We start from the raw sequence: 13,712 nt of genomic DNA on the forward strand, positions 1-13,712 counted from the left end.
TTTTTAAAAATATTACTACACTTACAATTACCTAAACAAAAATAAAAGAAAATAAAGTTAAAAATCTGAATATTTTCACTGTGCATCATTTCCAATCAAGCTGCAATTTTGTCAAATTATAAAATATTACTTACATAAATGCAAGCTTCTATCTTGTCCTTATCATAACAGTGAAAGAAAACAAACTCAGTCCAGATCTGAAAATGAGGTTGGAGAGCTTTAGCTGAAACGTTTCTGCATGGTAAACATCTAAACTTTAGTTTCCCGCAGAAGAATGTAAGTCTTACAGGTTTTCAATGACATGAGTGAGAGTAAATGATGCATCATATTCCTAAATCTGGAATCCTGTAGGTCAGGAACGCCTCACACCTCCTCATATAAGAGACACAGAGATTGTAAAATGTAAATCCATGACTGTCTTTCATGCACTAGTGTTCGACTGAAGCTCTGCTGTCCGTCCTACAAGACCTGAGACACATGGAGGAAAACAGGTGAGATGAACACTGACGATTAATGAAGATCTGTCGCCCTAATATACACTAAAATACCCATAATTCTATAACAATACATATCATTGTAATTTAGTTTAAAGCAATATATTAAAATATTAAAAACTAAAACTGAAATAAAATTAAGAAACACTATATAGACATATGAAGAAAAAAAATAAACACTACTAAAATGAAATGAAATGAACATGAAAACAATACAGCACCTTTCTGACCCGCAGCGGGCCGATCCTGGATCCCCGAATCCTGCTGGTGTCCCACGACCTTCCCAGCAGACTCTTCCAGCACTGGAACTACAAGCTGCTGGATGAGTCCGACAGCCGACGGACTCTCGTCTCAGACGAACAGAGCCCGGAGAAACTAGTGAGCCACACTCTCCGTCAGCTCCTGCGGCTCGGACGCCACCTCTTCAACAAGACACAACTCATCACGGTAGAGAGCAGAAATGCATTTGTGCGTAAATGTAGAAATGCTCTGTCATTGCTCAGGATTTTGTCTCTTTGTCTGAGATGTTTCTGCTAAAATTCTCCAGGAGAAATAACAGTAGATGCTAAATAACTAAAAATAGCTGAAAAACAGAGTATAGAGCTATAAAATTAATGTGAAACAGCACATTTTTATCTTGAAGTTCAAATAAAGATTTCAAAGTAGTTTTTATGGACAAAATATATTTTAAATATAAGTTAAATGTGACCCTGGACCACAAAACCAGTCATAAGTATCATGAGTTTATTTGTAGCAGTAGCCAAAAATACATTGTATGGGTCAAAATTATACATTTTTCTTTTATGCCAAAAATTACTAGGATATTAGTTAAAAAATCATGTTCCATGTAAATTTCCTACAGTAAATATATCAAAACTTAATTTCTGATTAGTAATATGCATTGCTAAGAACTTCATTTGGACAACTTTAAAGGCGATATTCTCAATAATTTAATTTTTTGCACCCTCAGATAGATAGTCAAATAGGTGATATCACAGCCAAATAGTGTCCTTTGTATAAATCTTAATTTAAAAAAATTGACCCTTATGACTGGTTTTGTGGTCCACGGTTTACAAATATATGTTTCAAATGGTGAAGCTCAAACAAATATATTTTTGATTTTTGAAATTGAAAATATATTTAGTTTCCAGCTTCATATAAACAAAATATATGTGACCCTGGACCACAAAACCAGTCATAAGTGTATATTTCTCGAAATTGAGATTTATACATCATCTGAAAGCTGAACAAATAAGCTTTCTGTTAGGACGATATTTATCTGAGATACAACTGTTTGAAAATCTGGAATCTGATGGTGCAAAAAAATCCAAATACTGAGAAAAATCGCCTTTAAAGTTGCCCAAATGAAGTTCATAGCAATGCATATTACTAATCAATAATTAAGCTTTGATATATTTACAGTGGGAAATGCACAAAATATCTTAATGGAACATGATCTTTACTTAATATCCTAATGCTTTTTGGCATAAAAGAAAAATCGATAAATCGATAATTGATGAATTTGACCCATACAATGTATTGTTGGCTATTGCTACAAATATTCCTGTGCAACATAAGACTGGTTTTGTGCTCCAGGGTTACATATTTCAAAACATATTTTTGGGAAAAAAAAATACATTTCCAATCTTACTGTATATATTTATAAATGTTAATACGTTTGATAAATTTATAAATATATAAAAACAATATTTCAAAAAATATTTTTAAAATATTGCCCGAAAACTATATTGATAGAAAATATATTTTCGTAATGACACTTTAAAACATATTTTAAATATGCAAATATATACCTTGCTAATTATTTTTTTAATTAATTAATTAATGTGATATAAATATATTTGAAAATATATTTTTTTGCTGTATACAGTTCACAGAACGTAAAAAAAAAAAAAAAAAAGGTGTGCTAAACAAAACACTCTCAACAAAGACAACAACTATAACATAAAGATAAATTTTACATATTCTAATTCTATGAGAATATGGAAATCACACAACAACTTCACCAATAACAACACAGAACGATATCGTTGGAATTACTTTCGGCCGATTATTTCCAGCTTATCATTAACAGAACGTAATTGTGCGTTGTGTGGACGTTAATATTCTGTTAAAGTTGTCGTTGTTGGTGTGAACAAGCCTTTATTTAGTTATCATTACAGTTATCTTAGTTCAAACTGAAAGACTCATTATGAAATTAATGTCAACGTCACTGAAGCCAAATTCACATTAATTCTTACCGTAACGAAGGCGCCATTTTTGAATCAGCGTCAGTGTTCAAAATTCGAAAATGCCGCTTCAATACTGTGGATTGATATTAAGAAAATATTAAGAGTTTTGCCAATGCAGTCATTATAAAAGGTAATATCGACATAACTGACGCCGAAATTAGTTCTTTCATACCTAACGAACAAACCGCGCCATTTTTGAATAGGCGTTCGCGCTCAAAATTCAAAATGCCGCGTCAATATTATTGGCGCCTAAATTATATTTGTGAATAAATCTGAGGAAAAAGCGTCCATATTTCGGTGCAGTATTCATTTAAAGTCCTAAGGAAAGTCAATCTCAAACCCGACACTGTCAATAAACAAAACAAGACATTTCGGTTGTGATTACGGATGGTTTAACTACTCACACCGTCGTCAAAAGGTGGATTATTTCTCACATTCGGGAGATCTGTGTGTTTGAACAGGGATCTAAAGTGATTCCGGATGAAGTGCTGAAGGACGCGTCAGATTTGGTTCCTCCTCAGGCCGCGGTGTGTCGTTTGCTCCAGATGGAGGCGCTGTTGAGTCCCGAGCGCTACATCAGCACGTATCATTCACCGCTACACCAGCGTCTGGACTCCGGTAACGCACGTTACATTCTTCTTAAAGGGATAGTTCATCCAAAAATTTAAATTGTTATCATTTACTCACTTCAAGTTGTTCCAGTTGTTAGTTTCTTTATTTTGCTGAAGACAAAAAAAGATACTCTGAAGAATTTTGGTAACCAAACAGTGGACGGTAGCCATTGATTTCCATACTATTTTTTTTACATACTACATTGTAAAAAATAAAAAACACAATTTGTTGAGTCAGCTTAAAATAATTTGTTACCCTGCTGCCTTAAAATTTTAAGTTGAGTCAACTAAAATATGTTTAGTCAACTTGAAATGTTAAGTTGTACTAAGTAACAACTTAGATATTTGTGTTTGCTAAACAAGTAACCCAGCTGCCTTAAAATTTTAAGTTGATTCAACTCAAATATCTAAGTTGTCACTTAGTATAATTTAACATTTCAAGTTGAATAAACTTTTTTTGAGTTGACTGAACTTAAAATTTTAAGGCAGCCAGGTTACAAATTATTTTAAGTTGACTCAACAAATTGTTTTTTACAGTGTATAGAAGTCAATGGCTGCCATCAACTGTTTGGTGAGTAGATGACAGAATTTTCGTTTTTGGGTTAAGTCTTCCTTTAAAGCTCTTAAAGTTGTCTTTGTGTTCTTTAAGATTTTCTATAATGTGACATATGGCTGTCAAACGATTAATCGCATCCAGAATAAAAGTTTTTGTTTACATAATATATGTGTGTGTACTGTGCATATTTATTATGTATATGTAAATACACAAACATACAGTATATATTTTGAAAATATTTATGTAATATTCATGTAATTTATATTATATATAAATATATTTAATATGTAAGCATAACATTTTTCTTAAATATATCCATGCATGTGTGTGCATTTATATATACATAATAAACACACAGATATATATTATAAAAAAAAAAAAAACATTTATTTTGGACGTGATTAATTGTGATTAATCGTTTGACAGCGTTAGACATGACAGCAGCACATTATTTAAAATATAGAGTATTTATACATCATTTTTAATTTATGCTCTATGCAGTCATTGTATTAGTCATTTTTATGCTATTAAAAAACTCTATTACAGCAATTATCATATTGTTCTATAGTATGTTTGGATATAAATCATTTGGAGGTAAACATATAGCACGAGTTTGTTGTTTCCTGAACGTGTTGTTTTGTGCATCTGATTGTTTAAGGCCATGTTTTCGGGAGTTTTCGTCCCACCACAGTGTAGGTTTGGATTTAGGGTCAGGAGGTACGTCTTGTTTGAGCTTCTGCAGTGCATGCAAACATAAGAGCGTATATAGAGACCGCATGCGTGCATGTCTACTGGACTTATGACTCAATAACCCCCCTGAGAAACTACAACAACCCAAAGCAAGACAAATCACTCCTCAGATGTTTCTCTTGAGAAAAGACCCCAGTGATCTCACATGTGTCTTCAGAAGAGATCTCATGTGCCAAGATTAGTCTATCCAATATACTGGCAGCTCATTAAGTCTGTTTTAGGAGAAACATCTGAGACTAAGTGAGACATAACAGAAGACTCCATTCATTCTCCTGAGTTACTGAGAATTCAGGAGAAAGTGATGACTCTTCAACACTCTTTTTTTTATTCTCATTCTTTCTTCAAACATCTCATCTAACTGCCAGCTAACTCCATGAACGTTTCCATGAACATACAGCTATTCATATTATCTTTAATATAGCGTATAACTACACTGTAAAAAACAATTTGTTGAGTCAACTTAAAATAATTTGTAACCTGGCTGCCTTAAAATTTTAAGTTCAGTCAACTCAAAAAAAAGTTTATTCAACTTGAAATGTTAAATTATACTAAATGACAACTTAGATATTTGAGTTGAGTCAACTTAAAATTTTAAGGCAGCTGGGTTACTTACCCATCTGTTAAGTTCCTCAAACACAAATATCTAAGTCGATACTTAGTACAACTTAACATTTCAAGTTAAATAAACTTATTTTAGTTGACTGAACTTAAAATTTTAAGGCAGCAGGGTAACAAATTATTTTAAGCTGACTCAACAAATTGTTTTTTTTTTTATTTTTTACAGTGTATGAACATTTCTTTGCATATGTCACTAATATTTGTCATTTTTGTGTATTTTGACAGAATGTGTGTGGCCTGCAGTGGAACATCTTCAGATTATTTGAACAACTTTATACATTTAAATCTTTTTTACTTTTTTTGGTAACTCTTGAAGCCGCTAAATGTAATGCATTGTAAAATTATTTGTAATGCATTAATTATGCTTTGTAATGCACCTTATAATGCATTGCATGATCTCATGAATAACTGCAACCACAATTTTAATAAATTATAATACTTGCATTGCAAAAAATGCTTTTCTTACAAAATTATCTTATTTCAAGCAGAAAACAAGATTATTTTTCTTACCCCATTGGCAGATTATTTTGCTTGTTTCAAGCAAAAACTCACTTAATTTTGACTGTTTTTTTTTTGAAAACAAGACAATAATTTTTGCTTGTCTAAAAAATCCTTTTTGATTTAAGAATTCAAAATATTTTGGCTGGAAACAAGACAGAAAATCTAAGTAAGAAAAGCATTTTTTTGCAGTGTATCTATTAATTGCTACACCTTTTGACCATATAATGCATTAAAACATATTACAGACAACCAAAATCAGATGTTACAAGGAATATGCAAATTCTATAATGCATTTAACTTTACAATTATGAAAATATATAATGCATTGTTGCATTGTCTTATACATAATCTAGTTTATTTTTTAATACATGTTGTTATTGTAAATGACTCATCAGTGATGTTGTTCTGAAGAAATAAATCTTTGTCTTTATCATTTTTCAGCACATTGTGATTTTGTAACCTGCTTCATTTCTGAAACACCTTAGATTTACCAAAACCTAATAGATATTGTTCTGATATTTAGTTCTGACTCTTGACTACAACTGTTTAGAAATCTGCAATGTGAGGGTGCAAAAAAAAATCAAAATATTGAGAAAATCACCTTTAAAGTTGTTCAAATGAAGTTCTTAGCAATGCATACTACTAATCAAAAATTAAGTTTTGATATATTTACGGTAGAATAAAAATGCACGTACAAATATAAGTAATTAAAAATGATTGATTTTATTATCGAGATCACATTCTGATGAAGGATGTTGTTCTTTAAGCTTCATGAGACTTTGAACATCCCGTCTCAAATTATTCCAGTTTTCCATTTAAAACACACATTTTTGACACACAGGGCCTCTTCATTAAAAAAAAACAACAACATGTAAAAAAAAAAATCATTCTCTGAGGAAATGACGCTCCGTTTATTTGGCCCCCGTTTGTTCAAGTGTAAATCGAGCATGAAACATGTTGGTAACAGTAAATAAATAAGAAATGGACAGAACGCAACGGCATGACGGTGAAAGAGCATGCAGCATTAAAAACTCCAGCACACAAATATACACATGGTTTGTGTGGTTACTGAGTCATTAATTAGTCTGCTAAGTGATACTGATCAGATATACATGAGATAAAGAAAGAACTTATTTAAGAGCTTGTGAGTGACGGCGCTGTAAAAATTTCAGTGTCAGTAAGAGATGGTGATTTTAAACTTTCATTGAAAATGTATGATTTAAAGGAATAGTTCACCAAAAAACTCTCAGGCCATCCGAGATGTAAATGAGTTTCTTCATCAGATTTGTATCATTTGAAATGTGTCATTTCATCACTGTCTCACCAATGGATCCTCTGCAGTGAATGGGTGCCGTCGGAATGAGATCTCTCCTGATTCAGACCAGACCACTGTTTCACTAGAGAAAACTTTATTATAGATTATTGTGGTGTTTTTAATCACATGTTTGGACTCTCACTCTGATGGCACCCATTCACTACAGAGGATCTGTTGGTGGGCAATGAAGAAAAAAAACATTTCTTTTGCTATTAAATGTCATTTTTTCAGATCATTAGTGATACAAGATTAGGATGAGTTTGTTTCTTCATCAGATTTGTAGAAATGTGTCATTCCATCACTTGCTCACCAATGGATGTGAATGGGTGCCGTCAGAATGAGAATCCAAACAACTGATAAAAACATCAATCCACAAGTAATCCACACCACTCCAGTCCATCAGTTAACATCTGGAGAAGACAAAAGCTAAAACAAATCCATCAGGATGTTTTTAACTAAAATACGAGTCCATAATCCATAATAAAAATCCTTTTTCCTTCAGTGAAAAAGTCCATCTCTACATTAGAGCTGTTTGGACTATTTTGGTTCATAACGGTAATTGATCTGTGCAGATTTCTCTCCTGATTCAGACCAGACCATTTTTTCACTGGAGAAAGTGTTATTATAGATTATTGTGATGTTTTTATCAACTGTTTGGACTCTCATTCTGACGGCACCCATTCACTGCAGAGGATCCACTGGTGGGCAAGTGATGAAATGACACATTTCTTTTGCTATTAAATGTCATTTTTTCAGATCATTACTGATACAAGATGTAGATGAGTTTGTTTTTTTATCAGATTTGTGTCATTCAATCACTGCCTCACCAATGGATGTAAATGGGTGCCGTCAGAATGAGAATTCAAACATCTGATAAAAACATCACAATAATCCACAAGTAATCCACACCACTCCAGTCCATCAGTTCACATCTTGGACAGTTTTGGCTTGTAAATGGTGCTTGATCTGTGCAGATTTCTCTCCTGATTCAGACCAGACCACTTTTTCACTGGAGAATGTGTTATTATGGATTATGGGCTCAATGTATTTTAGGTAAAAATGTCTAAATGATGGATTTGCTTCAGCTTTTGTCTTCTCCAGATGTGAACTGATGGACTGGAGTGGTGTGGATTACTTGTGGATTATTGTGATGTTTTTACCAGCTGTTTGATCTCTCATTCTGCCGGCACCCATTCACATCCATTGGTGAGCAAGTGATGCAATCACACATTTCTACAAATCTGATTAGAAAACAAACTCATCCTAATCTTGGATGACCTGATGATGAGCACATTGTCAAACTATTTCTTTAAAGTCGCTTGTTCACAAATCAGCATTAGACGGAGGCTGCATGCGATCTACGGAAGTTTGAGCGGTTGATGATCTCGATTAGCAGCTGATATTTTGGGTTGGACTATCTGCAATGCCTGGGTATTTCTGTTCTCATTTTTTTTTCAAAAAGCTATGATGTATAAAAAGTGTCTGAAATTGAGATACATTGTAGGTAATGAATGCAAAGCATGCGGCAGATTTACAAACATCTACTTATCAGAGCATCTTACAACAACCCAGACTGATCCCCAAAACAATGCACTTTAATCACGTTTCCCGACCCTTGCGTGTTTCTCTATGACATATTTAGGCTAATCATGATTTCAGCTACCAATATCAGGTCAGTTCAACACATTAGATTGCGTTTGCTACTGAAAGCGCTGCTTTAAACCTGCTAAAACACTTAAAACAGCAGGCTGACCTTCTTCAGTGGGCTTGTGCGGATAAAACCCTCATATAAAAATGAGCTTCAGCCAACAAAACTACAAAACCACCATATCAAAAGACAGAAAAACAAGCACATTCAGATCCACAAACATATGAAAGTTCTTCACCTCTGCGTTCCTGACAGACCTGCTTTCATCCGTTAGGAAAATAAAATCAATTTAGCTGCAAAAATACACAAAAACCAGCAACATGGAGTTTGTAGACTCTTTCCGCGTTGCATTTCAGATTCACTACTCCGTTTCCCTGATCTACTGATATTCTTCTGGATTAATGTGTCACCTGAAGTCAAATTTTGTTTTGGATGCACATAATGAAGCACACGCAATCATCAGACATTCACATTAGGAGGTTTTTAAACTCAACATGACCTTACCATTTATTTTTCTCCTCTTTCATTCAGAACGTCACATTATGGAGGTAAAATGAATTTCGTGTTGACTTTTCGGGCGTTTGGATGCGGTTTTGAAACGTGCGGACAGACGCTCGCACACGACAAGCATCCGTCAGAGGTAAACGTGTGACTTCGGTTTAATCTCTGTCGCAATCCGGATCTCTTTCGCTTTATTTGTGCGTCTGATTCTTCGGCAAACGCACCGGAACGTCCTGTTTTCAGAGACCTTCACAGGAACCGCGGCGATTCGTATTAGTGTATTTACACGCACCAGCATTGTGTCTGAAGCAAAAATAATATTGTCTGTGTATATACATATATATGTTTATATAGAGAGAGAAAGATTGATAAATATTTGACCTTTGCTTCTATAGACTATGTACAGCGGAAAGTGAACGGCATTTACACATGCTAATACTTACAGCAGAGTTTGTGATGTATTATTCATTACATATTCATTCATGATAATCAGACGTTTCAGCGGCCTTTGTTTGGTCACTACAGGATTCTCAAATCAAGGAAAAGATGGAAATATCAGGAAATTTTAACCCTTGGATGCACTAAATTAAGACAGGATAGATGGTGACCTTTGACCTTTACTTGTAAATTGTCATTTTGTTTCTGGTTTATGATACATTGTATCATCTATAATATGTGCTACTATGTTTTATTGCAGTTGTCTCTCACATCTCACATTTTGAGCTGTTTTGGACTGTAAATGGTGGTTGATCTGTGCAGATTTCTCTCCTGATTCAGACCAGACCACTTTTTCACTGGAGGAAGTGTTATTATGGATTATGGACTATGGTATTTTAGTTGCAAACGTCTTAATGATGGGTTTGTTTGAGCTTTTGTCTTCTCAAGACGTTAACTGATGGACTGGAGTGGTGTGGATTACTTGTGGATTATTGTGGTGTTTTTATCAGCTGTTTGGACTCTCATTCTGACGGCACCCATTCACATCCATTGGTGAGACAGTGATGCAATGACACATTTCTTTTGCTATTAAATGTCATTTTTCCAGATCATTAGTGATACAAGATTAAGACGAGTTTGTTTCTTCATCATATTTGGAGAAATGTGTAACTCAGTCACTGTCGCACCAATGGATGTGAATGGGTGCCGTCAGAATAAGAGTCCAAACAGCTGATATAAACATTACAATAACCCACAAGTAATCCACACCACTCCAGTCCATCAGTTCACATCTTGAGAAGACAAAAGCTCAAACAAATCCATCGAGACATTTTTTATTCAAATACGAGTTCATAATTCATAATAAGGATTCCTCCAGTGAAAAAGTCCATCTCCTGTTGTCTCTCACATCTCACAGTTTTAGACTGTTTTGGCTTGATCTGTGCAGATTTCTCTCCTGATGCAGACCAACCCACTTTTTCACTGGAGGAAGTGTTATTATGGATTATTGTGATGTTTTGAAACATTTTAACAATAATCCTTGGATGCACTAAATTAAGACAGGACAGATGATGACCTTTGACCTTTATTTCTAAATTGTCATTTTGTTTCTTGTTTATGATACATTGCATCATCTATAATATGTGCTACTATGTTTTATTGCAGTTGTCAGATGTATAAAATGCTTAAAATACATCATTCAAAAATAAAAGATTATAACTGCTGGCAAGGAATAATGATATTCTTGTTTAGAAACATGTTTTTCTCCCCTATATTGATTTAATAGTTTATGCATCAAAGGGTTAAAATGTAATTTCCAGGTCTGGAAAAAATAATTTATTTAACATTTTACATATATTAATCCACTCTAAAGTACTGAATTAAAAGAAAAAAAACATGTTATTCTTTTCTAAAAAATCATTATTTAGTAATTGTTCATAAGGAATGGGAATCCTGATTCCAAAATATTTAGGTGAAATGATGATAAACACATTCATAACCTGCCCTCGCTGTTTTCTGCTCTTTAAGTCTTATTAATGATAATGTTAATATAATATAAATAATTTATATCTGTTTTATATTTGATATTTTTTGCGATTTGATACTTTATATATTATCTGTAATTTTTCAGTAAGGTTAGATTTAATTTTTTCCAGCATTTACTCAGATTTTTAATATCTTAAATTTAGAAAAAAAAAATTGATAAAATTTTAATATTATTATTTTTTTTATTTACACGACTGTTTAAAAGTCTGGGGTCAGTAGATTTTTAATTTTTGAAGGACATTTAAAAAGCAAGGATGCATTAAATTAACAAAAAAAAGTGACAGTAAAGACATTTATTTGTTGTGAAAGATTTCTATTTTAAATAAACACTGTTCTTTTAAACTTTCTATTCATCTGTGAATCATGAAAAATAAAATGCTTGACAGTTTCCCCCAAAATATTGTGCAGCACGACTGTTTTCAACATTGATAATAATCAGAAATGTTTGTTGAGCAGCAAATCAGCATATTAGAATGATTTCTGAAGGATCATGTGACACTGAAGACTGGAGTAATGATGATGAAAATTCAGCTGCGCATCACAGAAATAAATTATATCTTAACAGATATTCACATAGAAAACAGCTGTTTTAAATTATAATAATATATCATATTTTTACAGTATTTTTGATCAAATAAATGCAGCTTTGGTGAGACTTAAAAATCTTACCAACCCCAAACTTTTGAATGGTAAATTCTCATTCACGCCACATCATTAGATTTAAAATCTGACTGCAATCTACAGCGAGAGCATCTTTCTGTTCAAATCTCATCTCAGACGTTCACATTCATCAAACACACACACACACACACGTCCATCTGATATGAGCAGATTGTGCTGTAGTGTGTCAGGAGTTGTTTGTATAGGTGGTGAGATGCTAGTCTGGGTTTGGACACAACGAGGTTTCAGTGTGATCTGCGTGATTTTCGACACCCGAACACGTCACACGAACTTCAAGGCAAAAGTGCAAGAACTCAGATAAGGCAAATAGAACACAAACCACATGGAAAAACTGCAAAACATAATAAAAACACAAAGAAGACGGGATCAGGACGGCACCGTGACGTGACCAGCGCTTCAGATCCTGTCTGTGGGTCAGTGCAGAGGATCACATGGACAATACAATGTCATTTGTGTGGTGAAGGGGGGGAGTGAAGGATTGTGGGAAATCCAGGGGTCAGAGGGCGGTGCTTTCTGACTCCTCCTCTGATTCTATCAGATCCACAGAGTTCCTGCATCTCCCGTCCAGTTCGACGCTTATTATGGGAACGTCCAAATCACACCACGAGTCTGAGGACAAACACAAAACACCGAGTTAGAATATTATTCATTAGCACGTCAACATCTCGCTGGTGTGCAGACGCTTTTTCTTTTTCTGGCCTAAAAGAGTAAATGAGTGTACAAGACAGTACAGTACAGTTCTGATGTATAATTAGTAAGATTTCTCTTAAATATGCATCATACACTACTGTTCAAAAGTTTTGGGGTTGGTAAGTTTTTTAATGTTTTTAAATGCTTTTGGTCTCTGCTCACCAAAGCTGCATTTGATCAAAAACACTGTAAAAATTCTAAAATATTTTTATACTTTAAAACCGCTGCTTTCTGTGTGAATCTGTTACAATGTAATTTATTTTTGTGATCAAAGCTGAATTTTCAGCATCATCACTCCAGTCTTAAATATTAAAAAAATTATAATTTTTTTTATAAAATAAAAAAATTGTTTAATATTATTCTAATTTAAAATAGCTCTTTTCTGTGTGTATCTATGTTACAATGTAATTTATTTCTGTGATCAAATTTGAATTTTCAGCATCATTACTCCAGTCTTAAATATGAAATAAATATATAAATAAATGTGTTATAAAATAAAAATTGTTAAATATTATTCTAATTTAAAACAGCTGTTTTCTATGTGAATATCTGTTAAAATGTAATTTATTTCTGTGAACAAAACTGAATTTTCAGCATCATTACTCCAGTCTTAAATATTTAAAAAATGTATACAATTATAAAATTAAATTATAATTATAATTATATAAAATTATAAATAAATGTTTTTATAAAATAAAAATTGTGAAATATTATTCTAATTTAAAATAGCTCTTTTCTGTGTGTATCTATGTAAAAATGTAATTTATTTCTGTGAACAAAGCTGAATTTTCAGCATCACTACTCTAGTCTTAAATGTAAAAAAATATATATAAATAATTGTTTTATAAAATAAAAATGGATAAATATTATTCTAATTTCAAACAGCTGTTTTCTATGTGAATATCTGTTAAAATGTAATTTATTTTTGTGATCAAAGCTGAATTTTCAGCATCATTACTCCAGTCTTCAGTGTCACATGATCCTTCAGAAATCATTCTAATATGCTGATTTGCTGCTCAACAAACATTTATGATTATTAGCAGTGTTGAAAACACTTTACTGTTACTTTTGATCAATTTAATGCATCATTAATGAATAAAAGTATTAATTTCTTA

General features: G+C 32.9%; 2 protein-coding genes across 8 annotated transcripts in view; one reads left to right on the forward strand and one right to left on the reverse strand.

The window, feature by feature from the left end:
• The window catches only part of LOC127174179 (testis-expressed protein 47), an 11,681-nt gene extending 5,469 nt beyond the window's left edge, over positions 1-6,212 (forward strand). For 2 of the 3 annotated variants that reach the window (XM_051124502.1, XM_051124499.1), the window contains exons 4-7: positions 433-491; positions 731-941; positions 3,205-3,361; positions 5,504-6,212. In XM_051124502.1, coding sequence (XP_050980459.1) covers positions 433-491; positions 731-941; positions 3,205-3,361; positions 5,504-5,544 — 468 coding nt within the window. In that variant the 3' untranslated portion in view covers positions 5,545-6,212. Of the gene's footprint in view, positions 1-432; positions 492-730; positions 942-3,204; positions 3,362-4,568; positions 4,628-5,503 lie in introns of all 3 variants that reach the window. The other variant, XM_051124501.1, reaches the window with a different exon arrangement.
• A 5,389-nt stretch (positions 6,213-11,601) lies between these two features.
• arhgap44b (Rho GTPase activating protein 44b) overlaps positions 11,602-13,712 on the reverse strand; it is a 52,888-nt gene continuing 50,777 nt past the window's right edge. For 4 of the 5 annotated variants that reach the window (XM_051124610.1, XM_051124613.1, XM_051124611.1 and 1 more), the window contains one exon: positions 11,602-12,516. In XM_051124610.1, the coding sequence (XP_050980567.1) occupies positions 12,404-12,516 (113 nt within the window). In that variant the 3' untranslated portion in view covers positions 11,602-12,403. The remainder of the gene's footprint in view (positions 12,517-13,712) is intronic. The other variant, XM_051124612.1, reaches the window with a different exon arrangement.

Source organism: Labeo rohita, chromosome 12 (assembly GCF_022985175.1).
Source record: "Labeo rohita strain BAU-BD-2019 chromosome 12, IGBB_LRoh.1.0, whole genome shotgun sequence".
Lineage (NCBI taxonomy): Eukaryota > Metazoa > Chordata > Actinopteri > Cypriniformes > Cyprinidae > Labeo > Labeo rohita.